Source organism: Lynx rufus, unplaced genomic scaffold (genome assembly GCF_022079265.1).
Source record: "Lynx rufus isolate CCGP_SWC_20201006 ecotype Redwood Valley unplaced genomic scaffold, mLynRuf1.p SCAF_13, whole genome shotgun sequence".
Taxonomy (NCBI): Eukaryota; Metazoa; Chordata; class Mammalia; order Carnivora; family Felidae; genus Lynx; species Lynx rufus.
In genome coordinates this window covers 16,678,611-16,703,339 of record NW_025814827.1, presented here as the reverse complement: position 1 = coordinate 16,703,339, position 24,729 = coordinate 16,678,611, and the positions used below count along the sequence as shown (strand labels likewise).

Sequence of the window (24,729 nt, the reverse complement as noted above, 5' to 3'; positions counted from 1 at the left end):
TTCATGTAATCTAAATGACAGATTATTATCTTGAGAACTGAAGAAGTCCTTTGGCATCATAACTTGTTTGGCATGAATCACTTTTTTCTTAAATGTAATTTCTTTAAATTCAAAGTTCTTTGTCTAGGAAAATGAAATGTTCGCATTTTGAAACTCTAAAAATAACACACTGGGGAGATGATGCCAAAACAGTGGTTTCAATCACAAATGCTCTCTGAATCCAGCATCTAAATGAGAACTAATTACTGAATCAGATCATGGTTACTAGGCATTCATTGTGTTAAGGCAATTAACAGCAGTATTGAGAAACTCAAGTAAGAAAATATTTTAAAAACTCTCCAGTTTTGTTCAAATTTCTAGTGTGCTGGGATGATCAACTGTTCCTTATATGCAAGGAATAATATGAATGATGATATCTTATTGTACAGTTTTAATAAATATCAGTCTTATTCTCTTAGTGGATAGATAGGTTCCCCAAGTCATATCTGATTGATGTATTGTTTAAGATTGATTTAGAAATAAGTGCTTTTAATTTGCTATGGAGTTTACTAAATTTGCTGAGTTCACATTTACTAAGGTAGTTTCCTACCTTACATGATTGAAAAAGCCTGTTAAAGAAACTATCTTGTTTCCCTAAAAGGGGTTTCTCAAGCTTGGCATGCAGGTACGGGATGAGGAAACTTCAGGAAAACCCACTTAACAGTCTTCGTTGATCTGTCTAGCAAGGCTTCGTAGTATTAATTTTGATTTTGCTTGATTCTTTTCTCCTTATTTAGAAGCATTTGCTGTTTATTCCGTATGTAAGATAGAAGACGTTTAATAATACAACTGATTGGTGTGTTGGCATAATTTACGATCCACTTAGTAAGTTAATAATAAGCTTTAGACGTCATTTAAATTCCAGATATAAACTGTTAAATAATTTAATGCTTATTTTTTTCAACAGATGTGAATTATTAAAAAGAAAATGGCCCGATGGTGCCCTGTATTTCCTTCTCTCGTCACCGAGGAAAGGTATAATATATGGAAAATATGCATCTAAGGTATACTTTTCCTTTCCACCAATCCCATGAGGGCTGCTAGTGGGTGTGATGGTTATTATAAATGAAGGCTTGTGGCTGTTACATTACCCAAGGATGATTTTGTTCAAGGGCAATAGAAGTACAGTTGTGTTCCCTCTCCAGCTTCCAATGTGTAGAATGCTGTTGGCTGCTCAGCGATAGTGAGACGTGAAGACCTCATAATAGCCCTGCAGTACAGCTGTACTTCTGGTCACTGGTAAAACGCAACTGTGGAGGCCTGGAGACTAGTGTCCCACTAACCCTTTTAAATCAGAAGTTGCAGATTGGGGTCCATAGACCAGAACTGGCTCATGGAAGCTCATTGTTTGGCCTGCATTATCTTAAAATACTTTTTAAATGACTTGTTAACATTTAAAAGTCAGGTGATTTCACATACAAGTCTGAATTTCCTGGCTATTCTTAAAATATGAGATGATCTGGAAAAATAGACCCACATCCCCAGATGGTTACTCATGGATGGGGCAGAACTGGGGCTGCCTTTAGTGGAGGAATGCCCCTTCCAGGTCTCTGCAGTCCCCTCCCGATCATATGTGATATGCATCATTCATGTATGTTACCTGCTTAACCCTTGTAGGCCTTTGAGTTTGTTAGTATGTTAGAAAACTGCTGTAGGGGAATGGAGGAGGAGGGCATGTCAGGAGACTTGACTTCGATGATACAGCTTAGTCTTCATAACACAGCTTCAACTGGGGAGACATCTGTGTGCCCAATTCCACCAGCCTCTTGATTTTGGCGGTCATGGAACCTACTACCAACACACTGAAGTGTCTGCGTATGATTGTTTAAAGTTTCCTGGCTCACAAGGAAAACTCTTTGGTGCAGAAACCCTCCCTCAAACCCTGTTTAGCTTGTAGGGGTAAATAACTGGCATTTCCTTCTCTGGAAAGTCTTGACTCTGGCTTTGAAAATTACTTTTTCCCAATTAACAACCCTAGTAATGTGGCTCCCTTGCACAGGCGAGTTAGAACCATGCCCCGACACAGCCAGTCCCTGACCATGGCACCCTACTCATCTGTAAGCCTAGTGGAACAACTGGAAGATAGAATCCTCTGCCACGAGAAAACAACCGCTGCCCTTGTGGAGCACGCCTTCCGGATTAAAGACGACATTGTCAGCAGTTTGCAGAAAATGCAAAACAAAGGGGGAGGTGACCGCCTGGCCAGGCTTTTCTTGGAGGAGCACATCAGAAACATCACTGCCATAGTGAAGCAACTCAATCGGGATATTGAGGTGAGTAAGGTGTGTGCAAGTCAGCGTGGCCGCGATCCTTCCCACAGACCTGCAGGGGGCTCAGCAGGCGGAATTCTTGCCTGCCAGGCAGTAATGCATTCAGACCAATGCTTTTGGGCTGTGTATTCTAGCTTTTGCCAAGGAAACCCGCTTGAGCAAATAGCCTAATTAAATTTATTTCAGTATTTGATAGCAGTTACTGTCAGTGTCATTTATGTTTAATCTAAATTTACCTTGCTGACTATGAAATCTCTTCGTTTTGTTCGGCTCTCAATGAAGAGGCAGAAGAACTAGTCAAATAGTTTCCCTGTAAAACCCTTCATATTGTCAAAGACAGCTATTAAGTCAATTACTAGGCCAGCCTTTGCTGCTTCAGATTAAATGTTTCTAGGTCATAATGATTACATATAATTCAGTTTATTATTCAAACAATTTATGCATTTGGATTGCTTCTCAGACTTCCCTTTTATTGCTTTATTTTTTTCTTTGAAATGAGCCCAATGAAAGGCCAGTAGTGGCTAAATTTTTAAAATTTGTAAATGTACTGCTATTTATTGAATAATCACAGGGACCACACAATTTAGTTCAGAAGCTTAAGATTGTTTAGGGCCTGAGTTTTCACACTGAACAGTGTTGATATCCTTCACATGTAATTTTTAAATATATAAATAAAAGATATGTGGATATATTAAGGAAAACCTTTGCTTCAAGTCATAGAGATTGTACCTGACTTATGCTTCCTGAAATTACGCCTTATTTTTTTCCATGTCAGATTTGTGTTTATTTACTTTTTAATACTTTATTGATGTATAATTTATAAGGCACAAAAATCCACCCAGTATGAGTGTACAATTCAGTATTTTTAGGAAATTTATACCGTTGTGCAACCATCAACCCAACTCAGTTGTAGAACATTTCCATCACCCTGAAAATTTCTTTTTTAAAAAATTTTTTTTAATGTTTATTTATTTTTAAGAGAGATACAGAGAGACTGAGTGCAAGCGAGGGAGGGGCGGAGAGAGAGGGAGACACAGAATCCAAAGCAGGCTCCAGGCTCCGAGCTGTCAGTATAGAGCCCAACGTGGGGCTCAAACTCACGAACCGAACCATGAGATCATGACCTGAGGCGAAGTCAGACGCTCAACCAAATGAGCCACCCAGGCGCCCCACCCTGAAAATTTTTATAGGTCTCTTTGCCGTCAATCCCTACTTGTACCCCAGGTCTGGGCAATCACTAAACTGTTTTCAGTCTCTATAAACGTGTCTCTTCTGGAAATTCCATATAAATGGAGTCTTAGGATATGAAGTCTTTTGCAACTGGCTTTTTTCACTTAGCATAATCTTTCTGAGGTTCAGTCATGTTCTAGCATGTATCAGTGCAGGCATACATCAGAGATCTGGCAGGTGCGCTTCCAGATCACCGCAATAAAACGAATATAGCAATAAAGCAAGTGAAATGAATGTTTTGGTTTCCTAGTGCATATAAACGTTATGTTTACACTATCCTGTAATCTATTAAGTGTACAGTAGCATTATGCCAAGAAAATGTACATACCTTAATTTAAAAATGCTTTATCGTGGGGTGCCTGGGTGGCCCAGTCGGTTAAGCATCCGACTTCAGCTCGGGTCGTGATCTCACAGTTCATGAGTTCGAACCCCGCATCAGGTTCTGTGCTGATAGCTCAGAGCCAGGAGCCTGCTTCGGATTCTGTGTCTCCCTCTCTCTCTGCCCCTCCCCCACTCGTGCTCTGCCTCTCCCTCTCTCAAAAATAAATAAACATTAAAAAAACATTAAAAATATTTTACTGCTAAAAAATGCCGACCGTCATCTGAGCTTCCCATGAGTCGTAATCGTTCTGCCTCAGTGTTGATGGCTGCTGACTGATCAGGGTGGTGGTGGCTACAGTTGGGGTGCCTACAGCAATTTCTTAAAACAAGACAGTAATGAAGTTTGCTGCATTAATTGGCTCTTGTTTCATGAACAGTTTCTCTGTAGCATATGATGGTGTTTGATCCTCTTTTCCCCACAGTAGAACTTCTTTCAAAACTTTTATCAACTAGGTTTACGTAATATTCCAAATTTTTGTTGTCATTTTAACAATCTTCATAGCATCTTCACCAGGAGTAGATTCCATCTCAAGAAAAGACTTTCTTTGCTCACTCATAAGAAGGAGCTGTTCATCTGTTGAAGTTTTATCACGAGATTGCAACAATTCAGTCCCATCTTCAGGCTCCACTTCTAATTCAAGTTCTCTTGCTATTTCCATATCTGTAGTTACCTTCTCCAATGAAGTCTTGAACCCCTCAAAGTCATCCGCAAGGGTTAGAATCAACTTCTTCCGAGCTCCTGTTCTTGTTGATATTTTGATCTCTTCCCATGAATCACAAATGCTCTTAACAGCATGTAGAATGGTGAATGCTTTCCAGAGGGATTTCCAGAAGGAATCACTGTCTGTGGTAGCTCTAGCCTTATGAAATGTATTTCTTAAATAATGGAAGTACTCCTTGATCCTTTGGCTGCAGAATGGATGTTGTATGAGCAGACATGAAAACAACATAAATCTCATTGTACATCTCCATCAGAGCTCTTGGATGACCAGATACACTGTCAATGAGCAGTAATATTTTGAGAGAAATCTTTTTTTTCTCAACAGCAGATCTCAACAATGGTCTCAAAATATTCAATAAACCATGTTGTGAACAGATGTGCTGTCATCCAGGCTTTGTTGTTCCATTTATAGAGCACAGACAGAGTAGACTTATCATAATTCTTAAGGGCCCGAGGATTTTCATAATGGCAAATGAGCATTGGCTTCGACTGAAAGTCACCAGCTGCATTATTAGCCCCTAACAGGGGGTGAAGCCTTGAAGCCAGGCACCGACTTCTCCTCTCCAGCTATGAAAATTTTAGATGGCATCCTCTTTCAATATAAGGCTGTTCCATTTACATTGAAAATCTGTTGTTCAGTATAGTCACCTTCATTCATTATCTTAGCTAGACCTTCTGGATAACCTGCTACAGCTTCTACATCAGTACTTGCTGCTTCACCTTGCACTTCTATGTTATGGAGACGGCTTCCTTCCTTAAACCTCATACATCAATCTCTGCTATCTTCAGACTTTTCTTCTGCAGCTTCCTCACCTCTCAGCCTTCACACAATTGGAGAGAGTTAGAGCCTTGCTCTGGGTTAGACTTTGGCTTAAGGGAATGCTGTGACTGGTTTGATCTTCTGTCCAGATGACTCACACTTTCTCCATATCAGTAACAAGGCCCTTTGGCTTTCTTATCATTTGAGTGTTCATCGGAGTAGCACTTATAATTTCCTCCAAAAACTTCTCCTTTGCGTTCACAACCTGGCTAACCATTTGACACAAGAGGCCTAGCTTTTGGCCTGTCTTGGCTTTCGACATGCCTTCCTCACCAAGTTTCTTCATTTCTCCTTTTGATTTAATGTGAGAGACATGCGAGTCTTCCTTTCACTTGAACACTTAGCGGCCATTGCAGGCTTATTCGTTGGTCTAATTTCAGTACTGTTGTGGCTCAAAGAATCCGGGGGCCCAAAGAGAGGGAGAGAGATGGAGGAATGGCTGGTTGGTGGAGCGGTCAGAACACACACACATTTATCCATTAAATTCACTGTCTTATATGGGTGCAGTTTGTGGCATGCCACAACAATTACTGTAGTAACGTCGAAGGTCGCCGATCACAGATCACCATAAAAAGTATAATAATAATGACAAAGTTTGAAATATTGTGAGAATTACCAAAATATGACACAGAAGCATGAAGTGAGCAAATGCTGTTGGAGAAATGGCGCCAGTGGATTTGTTAAACACAGGGTTGCCACAAACCTTCAGTTTGTAGAAAACTGAAGTGTCTGGGAAGCACAATAAAACAAGGAATGCCTGTAGTTCATTTCCTTTTTTGTCTGAGTAGTATCCTACTGTATGGATATGCCACATATTGCTTATCCATCCATTAATTGATGGACATTTGGATTGTCTCCAGGTTTTAGCTGCTGTGAACACTTGCTTATATAAGCCTGTGTGGACATGGTTTCATTTCTCTTGGGTAAATTACTAGGAGTAGAATTGCTGACTGAGTCTTACAGTAAGCGTATGTTTAACTTTTTAAAACATAGCCGAATAATTTTCCAAAGTGGCTCTACACATTTTACGATCTCATCAGCAATATATGAGACTTCTTGTTTCTCCAGATCCTTATCAACACTTGGTGTTCTCTCTCTCTTTGATTATAGTCATTATAATGGACGTGTAGCGGTGTCCCACTGTAGTTTTGATTTGCATTTCTCTAATGACTGAGGATGCTGAGCACCTTTTCAGGTGCTTATTGGTCATTTGTATGTCTTATTTGGTGAAATGTCTCCTCGAGTCTTCTGCCCAGTCTTTAAAATTAATTTTTTTTAAATTTTTTTAACGTTTATTTTTATTTTTGAGACAGAGAGAGACAGAGCATGAACAGGGGAGGGGCAGAGAGAGAGGGAGACACAGAATTAGATACAGGCTCCAGGCTCTGAGCTGTCAGCACAGAGCCCGACGCGGGGCTCGAACTCTCGGACCGTGAGATCATGACCTGAGCCGAAGTTGGACACTTAACCGGCCAAGGCACCCAGTCACCCCTAAAGTTAATTTTTTGATTGTGGTAAGATATTTACCATCTTAGCGGTTAAGCATACAATTTGGTGACATTAAGTACGTTCACTGTCTTGTATGCAATGATCGCCACTACCCATTTCCAAACTTTTTAATCATCCCAAACAGAAACATCGTTTCCATGAAACAATAACTCCCAGTTCCACAGCCCTCTCGGCCACTGCTACCCTCTATTTGACTTTCTGTCTCTACGAGTTTGCCTATCCTGGGTACACCATACAAGTGGGATCATACAGTATGTGTCCTTTTGTGTCTGGGTTATGTCACTTAGCTGAATGTTGTAGCAAATATTAGAAGCTATTTTTAAGTTGGGTTATTTGTCTAATTACTGAGTTGTAAAAAGTCTTAAGTTAGTCTAGCTTCAAGTCCCTTATCATACATGTGATTTGCAGAAATTTTCTCCCGTTCTCTGGCTTATGTTTTCATTTTCCTAATGGTGTCTTTTGAAGTGCAGCATCTTAAAAATTTTAATGAAGTCAGCTTACCAGTTTTTTCTTTTATGGCTTGTAATTTTAGTGTTGTGTCTTAAGAACTGTCTTGCTTAACCCATGGTCACAAAGATTTTCTCCTATGTTTTCTTCTAAAGTTTTAGTTTTAATTCCTAACATTTAGGTCTGTGATCCATTTTGAGTTCATGTTTATGTAAAAAGTGAAATAAAGGTCTGAGTTAGTTTTTTTCCCCATTTGGATGCTCAAGGAAAATTTTCCCATTTGTCCCTTTGTTGAAAATCAATTGACCATAAAACAAGGGTTTTTTCCTGGATTCTGTTGATCTCTATGTTTTTTGTATGCTAATACCACATTGCCCTAATTAATTTCTGGCTTTAGAATACATATTGAAATTAGGTACTGGGGCACCTGACTGGCTCAGTTGGTTAAGCATCTGACTCTGGATTTCGGCTCAGGTCATGATCTCATAGTTTGTGAGATCAAGCCCCATGCGGGGCTCTGCTCTGACAGCACAGAGCCTACTTGGGAGTCTCTCTGTCTCTCTCTCTCTCTCTCTCTCTGTCTCCCTGTCTCTGTCTCTCTGTCTCTCTCAAAAATAAATAAACATTTAAAAATATTTTTAAAATTTAAATATTTGAAAAAGTAGAAATCAGACACTATCAGACACTAAATTTTATTTTTAAAATTTAAATATTTGAAAAAGTAGAAATCAGACAACTTTGTTTTCCTTTCCAAATCGTTTTGGCTTTTCTAGGTCCTTTGTGTTTTCATATAAGTTTTAGGATCAGCTTGCTGTTTCTATAGAAAAGCCTACTGAGGTTTTTTTGGTAATTACATAATTATTTTAATTATTATATAATTATGAAAAATTTAAATATGAAAGAGTTTTGTGTTACAAACTGATAAAAGTAAATCTCTAGAGGCACCTGGGTGGCTCAGTTCGTTAAGCATCCAGCTCTTAATTTAGGCTCAGGTCATGATCCTAGAGTTGTGGGATCAAGCCCTATGTCAGGCTCTGTGTTGAGCATGCAGCCTGCTTGGGATTCGCTCTCACTCTACTTCCCTCTCTCTCTCTCTCTCTTTCTGTCTCTCTCAAAAATAAATAAACATTTAAAAATATGTTTAAAATTTAAATATTTTAAAAAGTAGAAATCAGACACTATAAGTCCTCCAACTTTGTTTTCCTTTCCAAATCGTTTTGGCTTTTCTAGGTCCTTTGTGTTTTCATGTAAGTTTTAGGATCAGCTTGCTGTTTCTATAGAAAAGCCTACTGAGATTTTTTTGGTAATTGCATAATTATTTTAATTATTATATAATTATGAAAAATTTTAAATATGAAAGAGTTCTGTGTTACAAACTGATAAAAGTAAATCTCTAGGGGCACCTGGGTGGCTCAGTTCGTTGAGCATCCAACTGTTGATTTAGGCTCAGGTCATGATCCTAGAGTTGTGGGATCAAGCCCTATGTTGGGCTCTGTGTTGAGCGTGCAGCCTGCTTGGGATTCGCTCTCACTCTCCTTCTCTCTCTCTCTCTCTCTCTCTCTCTCTCCCCCTCCCCCCATCCCTCTCTCCTGTTTGTGCTCTCTAAAATAAAACCAATAAAATAAAATAAAATAAAATAAAATAAAATAAAATAAAATAAAATGTAAATGTCTGTCTTAGTTGCAAGCCTACTGAGACTTTGACAGAAGTTGCTTCGAATGTATAGATCAATTTTGGGAGAATTGCCATCTTCACCATATTGAGTAATTCATTAATCATTTGAGAGAACCAACTCTTGGTTTTATTCATTTTTTTCTCTTCCTTTTCTGTTTTCTATTTAATTGGTTTCAACTCTGTGTGATTTCCTTTTTTCCTGATTGCTTTTATTAGGTTTGCTTACCACTTTCTAGTTTCTTAAGGTGGAAGCTTTGGTAATTGGTTTGAGATCTTTAGTCTTTTCTGATCATGGTGTTTAAAGTTATCCAGTGTCCTCCAGCTGCTTTAGCTGCTTCCCATGAATTTTGGTATGTTGTGTTTTTGTTTTCCTTCAGTTGAAAATTATTTTACTTTTAAGATTTTACTTTTAAGTAATCCCCACACCCAACATGGGGTTTGAACTCACAACCTCAGGACCAAGAGTCACGTGCTTTAACTGACTGAGCCAGCCAGGCACCCCCAGTTGAAAATACTTAAAATTTTCACTTTATTTTTGTAACTTTATTTTTGGCTCATGTGTTATTTAGCAGTGTGTTGTTCAATTTCCAAATGTTTGGGGTTTCCCAAAATTTATTTCATGTGGTGGAGCTCTTATTTAATTCCATGTGGGCAGAGAACATACTTTTTCTATCTTTGATCACTTCACATTTATTAAGACTCTTGTTCTATCAGTTATTTAAGTCTCCAACTCTTGTTGTTGAAAAATCTTTTTCTCCTTTCAACTCTGTTAGTTTTCGCTTCAAGTGTTTTGGGGTTCTGTTGCTTGGTACATATGCATTTATAATGATACATTGACCTTTTTATCTTTATAAAATGTTTCTCTCAACTTAACAGAAACCCATAGGGGAGGGGAAGGGAAAAAAAAAAAAAGAGGTTGGAGTGGGAGAGAGCCAAAGCATAAGAGACTCTTAAAAACTGAGAACAAACTGAGGGTTGATGGGGAGTGGGAGGGAGGGGAGGGTGGGTGATTGGGTATTGAGGAGGGCACCTTTTGGGATGAGCACTGGGTGTTGTATGGAAACCAATTTGACAATAAACTTCATATATTGAAAAAAAAATTAAAAAAAATGTTTTTCTCTCTCTCTCTCTCTAGTAGTATTTCTCATCTTGAAGTCTGTTTTGTCTGATATTAATATAACTATCTCAACTCTTTCATGGCTACTGTGTACATATTTAATTTCGTTTTGTGATAATTCTCTCTTAGCTTATACCCAAGTAAGGTCCTGGTGTACCACATGGAAACCAACCTTCACTGTTCATTGAGATTCTCACATACCTTTACTAAGGACAGGAATTCACTCAAAACTGTACCCTAATTAAAGTATATTTGTTTTCAGGGTTCTAAAATATCTATTCTTCTTATGATGTTTAAAGAAAAGGATTATGTATTTGTTATTCAGGGGATGTAGTGGATCTTTGCCATTTTGGTGCGTGACCTCATCCACTCCAATTTCTTCTGGTATACAGAAACTTGATTTCTTTTCGGTGTTTACCTTTCTTCCATCGGACACAGACTGGATGGCTGTTCATCAGTTGCCTTATCACCTTTTTTGCTAAAGAGCATTGGAACCAGTAACTCAGGCCAGAGAATTGAGTCTCTCACTCCCTGGAGCTTGAAACCTGAGCAGGGTGATTCAGAGTGGAAATGATTGGAGCGTCTTCCCCACAGCAGTTGTGTCTGCAGGATACTGGCCAGTGTTCCTGCTGCATGGACCCTAGGAAACACCTTTTATGTCCCCTTCAGTCTAGGTCCCCAGCTGCCCTTTTGGTTGTCCTCTGTCCTCAGATCTCTCCTCTGATCCTTCCAGTAAATTCCATTTTTCCCCTAAGTTAACCCAGAGGCAAGTTTCCATTGCCTGCAACCAAAGAACTCAAATGACATCAGAAGGGCATAAGAAGTTTAAAAGATCCATAGATGAATTTACATGTTTTTGGAAGGTGGTGTTTGTACTTAGAATGATCTTTCCAGTTTCATATTTGTGAGCTAAAGCAGTTTTATTCAACCCAGAAGCTGAATAACTTGCCAACCCCAAGTTGGTACCTTTACTAAATTGAAGAACCCCAACTTAAAGATTTCAATTTTGAAAAGGGGTAGACGTCCATTAGGGGACTGATATCCCTGCTGTACCCAAATCTAGAGAGGGAGATAGATAAAATCAAAGTAATTGGGGATAAATGATTCTCACTGTTCCATCCCTTAACCAGTGGCAAAGAAGTATTTCATAAAAGAATACAAACATCCCTGTGTTTCATGTTAGAAAATATTATGACCTCTCCGTGCCTTTCCATGCCCAGCATGTCCCTGGAGGTACTCAGCTAGGTTCCCTTTGCCTGTGTGGGTAGTGGACAGACTGGAGCCTGGAGCCAACCTACTCTGGCGGTACTGTTGTCAGGAAAAGCATGGAGTGTAAGTAACTGTGCCCTTAGAAAACCCTGGACTTGGGGCGCCTGCCTGGCACAGTCAGTGGAGCATGTATGTGACTCTTGATCTCGCGGCTGTGAGTTCAAGCTCTATGTTGGGCATAGAGCTTACTTAAAAAAGTAAATAAAATTTAAACATTAAAAAAAAGAAAAGAGGGGCGCCTGGGTGGCTCAGTCGGTTAAGCGTCCGACTTTGGCTCAGGTCATGATCTCACAGTCCGTGAGTTCGAGCCCTGCGTAGGGCTCTGTGCTGACAGCTCAGAGCCTGGAGTCTGTTTCCGATTCTGTGTCTCCCTCTCTCTCTGCCCCTCCCCCGTTCATGCTCTGTCTCTCTCTGTCTCAAAAATAAATAAAAACATTTTAAAAAAATTAAAAAAAAATAAAATAAAGTAAAGAAAAGAAAGCCCTAGACTTAATTTTTGCCATCATGAAAGCTGATAGTGCTTTAGCTGCAACTATGGGGCCCAGGGAATAATTTCCTCTTTGGTAGCTGCTATGTACTAATCCAATGATGAGAACCACTTTACAACATATAATTTCCAACCTCAGTTGAGCCCTCAGTCTTATTTAATAGTTTTTTTCTTGATAGGAAGACCTCCGTGCTACCTCTTCCTTTGCCTCTAATTTCCCTTCCCTTAGGTATCCTGAGCACCCAGCACTTACCAGCATTACCACAGCATTTATGGAATAGGACTGGCATTGTTCCTTTACAAGTCTGTTTCCCCAATAGATTGTGAACTCCTCCAAAAGAAAGAAAGCTTGTCTTATTCATCTGTGCATTGTCCAGCACAGCGTGTGGAGCAAAATGCCATGAATGCTTATTAAGTGAACAAATGCCCAATTCATAGTGAAGCCGGTTGCAGATTTGCCGGTAGCATAAAGAGAAGGAGAAGAGACCCTGAGGTCATCTGTACAGACTACAACCTTCTCAGACGAGGGAGCCAAGGCTCAGGAAGTGAGGGGACTTTCAGATTTCAAGGCCAGTAAGTGGCAGCTCTGAGACTAAACTCAGATCGTTAAAATCCAAAAATACGCTCTTTTTCTTTTCTACTTCGCCTCTTGGAAGCTCTTCTAGAACTCTGGCCTTTGGTAGCCAACTCTCAAATGTGACAGGTCGTGCTTTTCAGCCATTCTTTGCTTTCTGAATATTTCTACCCTGTCAGGAAGAATTTCTTCATGAAAGTAGGTAATTTTAGCTTTGGTTCATACTGAGTTCTCTCCTGCCCCATCATTCCTTTGATGCAAGTTCATTAAACTGCTTAATTACAGTTATTAGCAAACATCCCTAGGAATCCAGTCATCATCAGTCATGTAGGATTTTGCTAATTGTTTTTAAGGTGTGTTTTTAAAGTGTGATTTTTAACAATTTATAATGCAGTGAATTTTATTTTTTATTTATATATTTTAAACTATTTTATTTATTTCTTTTTTAAAATTTTTTAATGTTTATTTATTTATTTTTGAGAGAGAGAGAGAGAGAGAGAGAGAGAGACAGTGCGAGTGGGGGAGGGGCAGAGAGAGAGGGAGACACAGAATCTGAAACAGGCTCCAGGCTCTGAGCTGTCAACACAGAGTGTGACACAGGGCTCAAACCTACGGACCACGTGGCTCATGACCTGAGCCGAAGTTGGACGCTTAACCAAGTCCCCCAGATGCTCAAACTATTTTTTTTAATGTTTATTTATTTACTTAGAGAGAGAGTGAGAGAGACAGAGAGTGAGATTGGGGGAGAGTCAGAGAGAGGGGGAGAGAGATAGAATCCCAAGCAGGCTCCTGCTGTCAGCGCAGAGCCCAATGCAGGGCTGCTCGATCCCACGAACCATGAGATCATGACTCAAGCCAAAATTAAGAGTTGGACGCTCAATCAGCTGAGCCACCCAAGCTCCCTGCAATGCAATGAATTTTAAAGTAATTTTAATTTTGTTGCTTTTCCATCTGAAACACATTGTATATGATGATTATTCTTGCCTTAACCAGACAGCACTCTTTTCCATTTACGTATATTTTTGGATTTGTGGTTTTGCAAATGAAAAGATGATTTCCGTTGTAGAGAGAAAGAACTGAATAAAATCTGATTCTGATAAAAATTTACTTTGCATGTATGAGCATTTACTTTTTATAACTGGTAATAACTATGTATCATTATAAAGTAACAGAAGGAAGTTTAGAAATTTAATAGACTCCAATATAAAACACTAATTACATGGTTTTACATATATTATGAGCCTGAGCGTGTTTACCCAAACACAACTAAAATTAGGATGCTTGATGAGATATCAGAATTGCCACATTGTAGCCAAAATTTGTTAAAGTAAAATCATGGTGTAGATTAAAATTTAAAAAGTACTAAAAAGAAGTCTTTATTTATAAGTACTATAAAACTGGGATGGTGGATATTATGCAAAGACAATATTTGCATATTTAAAGCAAAGAGGTGTGAAGATATTCAAAGTGTATTTAAATGATGTGAAGGATGTATTTTGGTTGTTTTTTTTTAAAGTAGGCTCTGTGCCCAATGTGGGGCTTGAACTCATGACCCCAAGATCAAGAGTCGCATGCTTTACTGACTGAGCCAGTTGGATACCCCTTGTCTGTAGGTTCTTAATGAATTTCTTCAGTGAATTGCCTGGTGTTAAAGTTATTTGTATTACTGGTTTACACTTGTTTTTCAGTTCAATAAATAAAAACTTACTGGGTATTTGTTTTATAAAAATCTGTCCCTGCAGATGATTTTGTGTCACAAAACTAAGGCTGTAGTAAAGTTCTCTCCAGGCTCCCGATAGAGCTAGTCAAATTGAGATATGTTAATACTATATCTTGGCAAATTTGCCTGGTTAAGTCTTTATGATTCTCTGTCATGTGGCTTTGAACACAGTATACAAGAAGAAAAGCGAAATGTATTGTTAAACCTCTAGCCTGTGTGATCCTTAAGAGCTAGAACTAAGTCCTCATTTTTCTATTTTTAGCACCTACCACAGTGTCTGGCACAGAGTAGGAGTTCAAAAAATGTTTCTTTTTAAATTTTTTTTATTTTAGAGAAAGAGGGAGTGTGAGTGGGGGAGAGGGGCAGAGGGAGAGAGAGAGAGAATCTCAGGCAGACTTCATGCTCAGCATGGAGCCCAACACAGGACCTGATCCCACAACCCCGGGATCCTGACCTGAGCCGAAATCAAGAGTTGAACGCTCAACAGGCTGAGCCACCCAGGTGTCCCTCAAAAAAAGTTTCATATTTAAAGGCTCTGGGGACCTTGACCCTTCTAGAACCCTGTAATTATTGCGCATATTTTATCAGTGGATTCTAATGTCAAAACAGATGACTCTTGTGTGCTGGTACATAGTAGGTGCTTGATAAATGTTGAAGGAAAGAATCTATTGTTTCAACGTTTATTTATTTTTGGGACAGAGAGAGACAGAGCATGAACGGGGGAGGGGCAGAGAGAGAGGGAGACACAGAATGGGAAACAGGCTCCAGGCTCTGAGCCATCAGCCCAGAGCCCGACGCGGGGCTCGAACTCCCGGACCGCGAGAACTCCCGGACCGCGAGATCGTGACCTGGCTGAAGTCGGACGCTTAACCGACTGCGCCACCCAGGCGCCCCAAGAATCTATTGTTTTAATGTTTCCCCACCCATTGTCTCCACTGGCAATTTGCCTTACGATGTGGAGTATGTTATCAATTATTTATTCCACGGAAACATTCCACAAATAATCATCATCATTATAAATTTAGAAGAGGTAATGTGGTCAGTTATGAATTATACATGTCTGGATTATCTGTACTGTCTTTAAGCTTTTATCAATCCCTGGAGGCCAACTCCTGATAAGAAGTCCATGCCTTTTGTTTGTGGTAAGCTTCCCCTTCTGTGACACTTTGATGGCTTGGGAAGTGGTTGAGACCCCCGTGTCCCCTAAGGGCTTTCACTGTGTCTTTGGCCTTTGGGGAGTCAGGCAGTGGGGTCTGATACCTTGCTGGTTGGAATCTGCAGACCAACTCCTAGTTTCCATGTGCTCAGGCTTCATGTCTGTCTGGCTTGGGGTGGCTCTGACCTAGTTAAGTTTTGGGAAACTGTATCAAGCCCTCACCTATTGACTCAATTACACATAATTTGCTAGTTTAATAATTTGCAAGTGGGCTATTGAAGAATTTTGTAAACTCAAGCGATGAGTGCAGAGTTGGGCCTTATCAGCATATCACAGCAGAGGTGAGGACAATCATGTTCAGGTATACTTGGATGCACAAATGGGAACTTGGTTCAGTGTGCATCTAGCACTGTCAGCAAAGCGAGTGTAGGCTGCCAGACTTCGTATATACATATCTTTAAAAGTTTATTTATTTATTTTGAGAGAGACAGACAGACAGAGAGAATCCCAAGTGGGCTTGGGAATCCCAAGTGTTAGTGCAGAGCCCGACACAGGGCTTGAACTCATGAACCGTAAGATCATGACGTGAGCCGAAATCAAGAGTTGGCGCTCAACCAGCTGAGCCACCCAGATGCTCCAGACTTCATTTATTTTACCTAAAAAGGGAATTCCAGCCTGAAGCTGAGTGATCTTGTCCAGTTGGAACAGGTGTCTCAGCAGAGGGACTTTGGTGATTATCATCTGTATTAGTCAGGGTTCTCCAGAAAAACAGAACCAACAGGATATCCATCCATCCATCCATCCATCCATCCATCCGTCCATTATAAGGTAATGGCTCACATGATTATGGAGGCTGAGAAGTCCTACCATTTGCCATCTGCAAGCTGAAGACCCAGGAAAGCCAGTGGTATAGTACTAAGTGCTGGGATCCAGAGAGCTGATAGTGTAGACTTTAGTTGAAGTCTGAAGGCTTGAGCACCAGCAGTGCTGAGGGCAGGAGAAGATGGACGTCCCAGCTCAGGCAGAATGTGAATGCCCTTTCTTCCTCCCTTTTTTCCCCCCTCCTTTCTATTCTGCCATGGCTCTCAAGTGATGGGATAATGCCTACCCACTTTGGGGAGGGCATTTGCCAATTCAAATGCCTTTTGGAAACAACCTCACAGACACACCCAGAAATTATGTTTAACCAGCTATCTGGCTCAGTTAAGCTGACATATAATTAACCACCTCGTCATCCATATTCATTTTGTTTTAAGTCTACCTGCCAGACGTGACTTGTCCTGTGTCTTGACTCTAGGGAGAGAAGACAGTGAATTGAATGCAATTTGAGTATTTGTTCAGTTCTGGTGATGGAGGTTTTTCAGTATAAATTAACAAATTGGTGTTCTATTGTCTGCTCGTCTCTAATACATTTTAGCTTGTCTGGGTCCATCTTTGAGGACCTGATCACCTCTGGGCACTGGCTAAATACAATCTCTAAGACTTGAATGTGAAAGACCAAATCCTGGAAAATGAAGATAAATTAATTGGTCTCCAGTGGGAGCCAGGCATTATTAGAAGCACTGGGACTACAGTAGTGACCCAGACATGCAAGGCCCTTACTCTCAGTCCTGCTGCACATCCTAGTAGGGTTTACAGCCAGTAAACACTAAGTAACCAAGGTAATTTCAGCCTCAGTCCAGTGTTCTGGTAAGATAAAATGAAGGAGAGTAATTGTAGGGCTATTTTAGGAAGAAGGTGGTTTAGGTGACATGTGAACTGAGACTTAAGTGACAGAAGGGGCCAGCTGATGGGGCGTCTGGATGGCTTAGTCGGTTAGGTGTCCGACTCTTGATTTCGGCTCAGGTCGTGATTTCTCTGTGGGATCAAGCCCTGCATCGGGCTGAATGCTGACAGCATGGAGCCTGCTTGGACCCTGTCTCTCCTTCTTTCTGTGCCCCTTCCCTGCTCACACAAGCATGCGTTCTCTCACCCAAAAAAAATAAATAAACTTAAAAAAAAAAAAAAAGAAGAAGGGGCCAGCCGAGCCAAGGTGGTGGTGTGGGAGGAGGAGACACACAGGGCAGAGAACATTACAGAGAGAGGAAGCTGCAGGTTCCAAAGTCACAAGCAGAAGGAAGCTTGGCCAGTGGGATCGGAGTGTCATGGAATGAGTGGGGGCAGGTGGGTGAGGTGTGTGGGAATAAGAACAGATCATTAGCCTGGAAGGTTATGATGGGAAGTTTGGAGTTTAGAAATGGGTAACCATTATTTAATTTTAAGCAAAGGAATTTAATTCATATGCTTGGTGCTGGGGATACATCAGTGAATAAAACAGATAAAAACCCTTGCCCTCCTGTTGCTTACAGACTGATTTGTGTTTCAAAAAGATCACTCTGCTGCTACATGGGGAAGGGGTTGTAGGGGAGCAAGAATGGAGGCAGGGAGATGGGTTCGTGGCTCCCATGGCAGTTCAGGGGCAAGGTGACTTGGATTTAGGGAGTCATGGTGGAGATGGGGAGAAGTAGATGGGTTGTGGATCTGTTCTGGAGGTAGACCCAACAGGACTTCCGGCACATTGGAGGCAGAGAGACTTTGTGCATGACGTGGCAAGTTTTAGGGACCCATTGAATGTCCATATGGAAATGCCAAGAAGGCAATCTGATACGAAGCTGGAACTCGGGGACGTTTTAAGTCCTAGTGTGCAGATGAAGCAGCCATGTAGAGAGATGCTATCTTATGAGGCCCTGACCTGTTGCAGTCGGGCCCTTCTCCAGGTGATACTGGAGTTACACTTCAGTTTCCAAGTCCTCACAAATCTGGGAGGAATTGGAGAAGGAGAAACAAGCAGAGCTGTTTCCGTCCTGGTCATTCCTGGCAATCCTAGCTTGTCTGGGGGGGGCGAGGTCCAGGGGGCATGGGTCTCACCTTTGCAGACACAGCATGATACAGCACTGTGGGGCTTACACGGGGCACCATTTCCTACTGTCTTTGGGAAGGGAGATTTTGTAAACATAGGCCATATGTTACACTTAGGACATTGCTTTTTCTTTCCTTTTTTTTATTTTTTTATTTTTTTAAATCTTTTTCTTAATTCTTTGGAAGAGAGAGAGACAGAGAGCTGGGAAGGGGCAGAAAGAGACAAAGACACAGAATCCAAAGCAGGCTGCAGGCTCTGAGCTGTCAGCACAGAGCCTAATGTGGGGCTCGAACCCACAAACTATGAGAGCCAAAGTCAGATGTCTAACTGACTGAGCCACCCAGGCACCCTGGGACATCACTTTTTCAAAGTGTCTCTTTGCTCTGGAAACATGTTATTGTATGCTTTTAGGGCGTGCACTTGCCACCCTATTGTCTTTGCTACTGCAGCTGAGCCTCCCTGAGGGCAGGCCTGGGGCACAGTATGTCGTAGGCACACAGAAAAGAGTTTCTTGCTTTGAATTGACAGTAATGGAGTGTCCACGATAGAGTGGGGGTGTAACCTTGTTAAAGTAAACATATCATTTTGCTACATTGTTCCAAAGTGACAAATTAGGGAACATTACTGGCTGTACACAGGGTTTGCTTTTCTAAGACTTCATAGAATTCTCTAATACCCTCTGTTTTCTCATAACTTTTCAGTAGCATGAATATTGCATTAAGTTTTGATGAAATGCTTTTCTGTATTATTCAAAGAAAGCACTTCTAATACGATAGCTTACCCATCTGCTTAAGAATTCTGAAAGTTAAATGGGCTTTTCTTACTTGTAAGCATTAAAACACACATACTCACACACACTTTTTTTGGTTACAAAAATAATGTAAGGCCTTTGTGGAAAATACAAAGAGGAAGCAAACATAATCCCACTCTAGAGAATAGCACAGCGTTAATATTCCAGTATTATTTTATATGTATCTTATACACAGCAGGAATCATGCTGTATATTTATTTTGTACCCTTTCTTTTTTGCATGATATTAAACTGTATGCATTTTCTCTTATTTTTGTTTTATTATTTTTTAAATGTTTATTTATATTGAGAGAGAGAACCAGGGTGAGTGGGGGAGGGGCAGAGAGAGAGAGGGAGAGAGAATCCCAAGCAGGCTCTGCACTGCCAGCACAGAGCCTGACTCGGGGCTTGATCCCACCTGCTGTGAGATCATGACCTGAGCTGAAATCAATAGTCAGATGCTTAACCAACTGAGCCATCCAGGTGCCCCTTTTCCCCTTAGTTTTAGAAGCTCTCTGTGAACTTCTTCCTGGTTGTGTAATAATGTATAAAACCTTGGAAAATACTTGGTGTGTCTTACTAGGAATATATCTTTGTGAGTACATTGTTGCCATTTTTCTTATTTCCTTGATTAATTTCAATAGCTAGAGTTACTGGATCAAAGGTTATGAACATTGTGAATATATTTTGATGGATCGTGTTCCAGAAAGATGTATCAGGAAGGGTCAACTATGCCTTTTTAATTTTGAAATGCTATTTTAGTATTATAAATTTAATACATTTGCTTTTTTAATTGATGAAAATGGCATGGCTTTTTAATTTTAAATAGACTTTATTAGAGGAAGTTTAAGTTCACAGCAAAATTGAGTAGAAAACACAGAGTTCCCAGATGTTCCCCTTCCCCAGGGTCCCCCATTATCAATATCCATGCCATAGTGTTGCATTATCATGGTATGACTTTTATTTTTCATTTCTTTGCTTACTAGAAAGACTGAACCTTTTAAAAATGGTGTGAATTATTTTTAGCACCTCTTTTGTGGGTTGCTCTTCATTTCATGTGCTTGGTGATGTCTTGATTGAGAGACAGCTCAGAGGAAATAGGATTGGTTATAGCCTTTGTCATTTGTACAGCATCTGATGCAGTGTTTCTCCAGGAGTGCTCTGTGGACCTTGAACATCCACTTTTCTGGGCCCATTCCCTAGCTTTGGCTCTCCGGGGATGGGGCCCAGGGATTTGTGTATTTAACAAGCCACCTGGGGATTCTTATGCACCCTAAAGACGTTTAAGAACCCCTGGTCTTAAACCTTTTTATAAACAAAGGTTTGAAGCATTACATAGAAAAATGGCCTACTCCTTTCTATAAACTAACAAATAAGTGTTACTTCCTATTGAAAGAGAGAACACCAGCGCCTTTTCATCAGTGGGAGAGTGTCAGAACCAGATTAGTCAGATCTGAAGGTTTCTTACAAGAATGTGTTCAGATGACTAACATTTTGTCATTCACAGGTATTGTAGCTGGTTTGCATTCTTCTTAACAGAGCGGGTTCATTCAGAAAAAGCTGGAAACTATAGCAGAGAACAGATAGGTCTAGCAGTTCCAAATTCCCTTCAGTGAAACATTCTTTTTACTGTCACTGTCACTTCGTCTATAGTGGCTCCAACCAGGTTTCCAATGAGGAAAACACAAAATCCTCATATTTGCTAATTTCTCATTTTTACCAGGAAGTTTGAAAAATCCTTGAAAAATGTATGTAAGTGCAGTTGCCTGCATACTTGAAAAAGAATAGTTGAGAAAAGGCGGCACAAAAACAATTTATGTACATGTCTGTACCAAGCCTGTATGTTATGCTGTGCTCACTGCAAACGTGGCTACCGTCTGTCACCGTGCAGTGCTATTACAGCATCATTGACTGTGTCCTTTTCTTCCTGTGACTTTTTCCATGACTGGAACCCTATACCTCCCACTCCCCTTCCCCTCGTTTTGCGCATCCTCCTGTCCCCTTCCACTGTGGCAGCCATCAGTTTGTTCTTTATTTATGGGTCTATTTCTGCTTTTTGTTTGTTCATTTGTTTTGTTTTTCCACTGTGAAGGCTCAGAAGGAAGGCAGACAGCTATCTGCAAGCCAGGGAAAGGGCTCCCCTAGAACATGACTGTGTTGGCACCCTGGTCCCTCACTTCCCAGCCTTAGAACTTTGAGAAATAGATGTTTGTTGTTTATAAGCTGCTCAGTCTGTGGCATTTTATTCTTTTAGCCCGAGCTGACTAAGACAGGACACTTAGGAGATCTAGGTGCAACATAAAATTTCTTTCTTGAACTTATGTTTTTAAAAGCCAGTAGATGAACCAGAGGCAAGGATGGTTAACTTTTATGACTTGAATTTGTTGCCCACAAGACAAAGTAGAAGAGAGAGAAACATCAGAGCCAAATACAAAGAGAGAGAACCCGTGAGGGAAAAGATGGAAGACTCAGTGGGGACACAGATCTAGGGCACCCAGCATGTGAATAATTGGAGTTCCAGAAGGAGACAAAGAAACAGATGGAGAACAAACAGTAGCTACATAGAAGAATCATCTGAGACTACAGATTGAAAAATTCACTGAGTTCCAGGTAGAATTGAATTTTTTTTGAAGTCCACAATTAGGTACATTCTGATAAAACTGAACTCCGAAGTAGAAGAATAAAATCTTACAAGCTTCTAGGCATAAGGAGCCGAGAAACTTACAGAGGAAGAGGCACCAGACTTCCTATCAGCCTCGAAGTTCACTGGAAGGAAGGGCCTTGAGGTTAAGAATTCCATACCCTTTCAATTGATCCCCAGCCTTTGGGGTGAGGGAAGGAGGGTTGTCAACATGGCAGGGATTCAGAGAGTCTTTTATCCAAGCGCCTGATCTGAGGAAAGTGTTAGGGAGTCTACAAAGAGACCCTAAGATAGGGGGAAAGGAAAAGGAAGAAGGCAGAGCTCATCAATGATCCGTAAAAAAAGACCTATGTTATTTCATGTAAGTAGAGGTTGAGGAATGCTTGAGACTGGGTAACAGAAGTACTGAAAAAAGGAGAAAAGATTATTGAAATAAAAGAGACATTTTACAGGCAAAAATTTTAGTTCCAGCCCAGTTAGAGGTACCACGTTATTTTAGCAAAGCATAACGGGTGAAGGAAGGGCAAGAGGGGAGGAAAGTAAAATCCTTCCTGATAAACCACCTGTTTTGGAGGGCGAAGGAGGGTGGGCGTGAGGTGTGCTGAGTGTTTCATACCAAGGAGGGGGGAGCCATGCAGGAACAGAGCCTGGAGTAGACATGTGTGGTTATGGACATGGGGAAGGGAAGGGAGCCATTCATAGAATAGCGATGTCCAGAAACATTCCCCAGTCAACAAGGGGAGGGAGGACATTGGATGGTAACCTGGTTAAACCCATCAAAACAAGGAAAAGGAGTAAGGAAACAGCAACCAGAAGCAGCATAAATTGTAAATATAAAGTGAGATGAAAGGTCAAATGAAAACACAAAGCATTGTAGTGTCATGACTGAGAGCACAGTCTGTGAAGCCAGAGTTCCTAGTTCAGATCCCAGCTCAGTCACTTATTAACTGGCTTTGGACAAGCTACTTAATATCTCAGAGATTTCACCTCCTGTGAAATGGGGATAATAATAGTATCCACTTCGGAGGGTGTTGTGAGGATAAACGGGTTAATGTAGCTACAACACTCAGAACAGTGCATGCTGTGCTAGACCAAGCAAGTATTTGCTTTATTATTTATAAAGTATGGTCACAGTGTTAATATTAGGTAAGATGAAACAACATTAAAAGTATTAAATCAGGGGCGCTTGGGTCGCTCAGTTGGTTAAGCGTCCGATTTCTGCTCAAGTCATGATCTCATGGTTCGTGAGTTTGAGCCCCACGTCGGGCTCTGTGCTGACAGCTCAGAGCCTGGAGCCTGCTTCAGATTCTGTGTCTTCTGCTCTCTCTGCCCCTCCCCCACTCATGTTCTGTCTGTCTGTCTGTCTCTCTCTCAAAAATAAATAAACATTTAAAAAAAGGCACTAAATCAGAAGCACTAAATTATTGTGTAATGGTTAAGGTCACTTGTATCACAAATCTGTATGTGTCAAATAAAATGGTGGCTAAATAAAATGAAAAGTGTTAAAAATGTAAGGAGAACTTGATGAAAATATTTTACAATGGAGGAATTCATAAAACCTCTTTCCCAGATGGAGCAATCTGCTAGACAAAAATAAATAAGATCTAGAGAAAATGAATACTGGAATCAGCAAACTCAATCTAACAGACGATATTGAACCTTTTGTTCCTTGAATAGTTTTTTTGCATGGAACATTTAGTAAACATGTGCTGCAAAGCATACCCCAATACATTCAAAAAATTAAGTATATTCCAGACCATATTTTCGATCCCAAGCCAATAAAGTAGAAATAAATAATGAAAATGATGGGGTGCTTGCCTGGCTCAGTTGATAGAGTGTGCAACTCTTGATCTTAGGGTTGTGAGTTCAAGCCCCACATTGGGTGTAGAGATTACTTAGAAGTAAAATCTTAAAAAAGTAAATAAATAAACAAATAAAAATGACCAAAACACTTAACTGCTTGAAAATGAGGAAACACAACTCTAAGTAATCCTTTAGATACCTAAATATCAAAAGATCAAAGAGGAACACAAAATGGAAATTAAAACTAATAAGGAAAGCACTTCACACTCAGTCTATGGACACAGCAGATACTGTTCTAAAAAAAAAACTTTGTTATTAAGGAACTTAGTACTCCTATTTTAAAATTACTAAAAGAAAGAGTAAAACCAAAAGAAAAGCAAGAGAAATTAAAAAATACTTAAGCTGGCATTAAACAAATGAGAAATTTTAAATGGTTGAAAAGAAAAGGAGGTAAGGAATCAAGAGCTTTTTCTTTGCAAAGGGGAGAGAAGGTGGTGTTGGTGAGGGGAGTGTGAGGGACAGAACGAAGGTGGAGGAAGGGAGGGCAGAAAGGAAGCCATGTGCGAAAGAATAAGGAAATATTCAGAAGGAACATTGGTCTCTTGTGACCTAGGACTCCGGTTCTCCTGTCTGTCTGTCTGTCTTTCTGACTGTCGCGCTTCAACTCATCTTCTTTGCAGAGTGGTTACAGGGAGGGTGGGTTTTGGGGCCAGGCTGCTCGGCCAGTCCTGACTGGTCACTTGCCGTCCGTGTGACTTTGGGTGCGTCATTTCATCCTGAAACACCGGGGACCCCAAGAGTGTGGATTTGGTACATGCTCAGTAAACACCAGGGGTGTCCTCACCATCCCCACCGTTCCTTAGATTTGCCAGGATGGCTGCTCCGCCAGGCCATGCTGTGTTGGGGCACCTGCTCTCACTGAATGCCTTTCCACGAGACCCCGTTCTGCTATTCCAGCAGAAGTGCTGTCATCGGATAAGTACCCTAAGAGGATCAGCATTTGCTGTCTTGGCTCTGTGCTAGACATTGTAGGTGCTTTTTGCGCACCGTGTCACGAAACATTTACTGTGCCCTTAAGAGTACAGTCACTTAACAGATGTAAGTTTCCTTAACAGAGAAGGAAAAGGAAGCTCAGAGGACTTGACACATTTGCCCAGGGTCATTCAGCTAGAGGAACTGAATT

At 40.6% G+C, this 24,729-nt stretch overlaps 1 protein-coding gene across 2 annotated transcripts in view; it reads left to right on the top strand.

Annotated features, from left to right (window-relative positions):
- Positions 1 to 945: 945 nt before the first annotated feature.
- Positions 946 to 24,729, top strand: part of FAM81A (family with sequence similarity 81 member A) — a 58,647-nt gene continuing 34,863 nt past the window's right edge. Inside the window, exons 1-2 of one of the 2 annotated variants that reach the window (XM_047075038.1) lie at positions 946 to 1,014; positions 2,039 to 2,312. In XM_047075038.1, the coding sequence (XP_046930994.1) occupies positions 968 to 1,014; positions 2,039 to 2,312 (321 nt within the window). In that variant the 5' untranslated portion in view covers positions 946 to 967. Of the gene's footprint in view, positions 1,044 to 2,038; positions 2,313 to 24,729 lie in introns of both variants that reach the window. The other variant, XM_047075039.1, reaches the window with a different exon arrangement.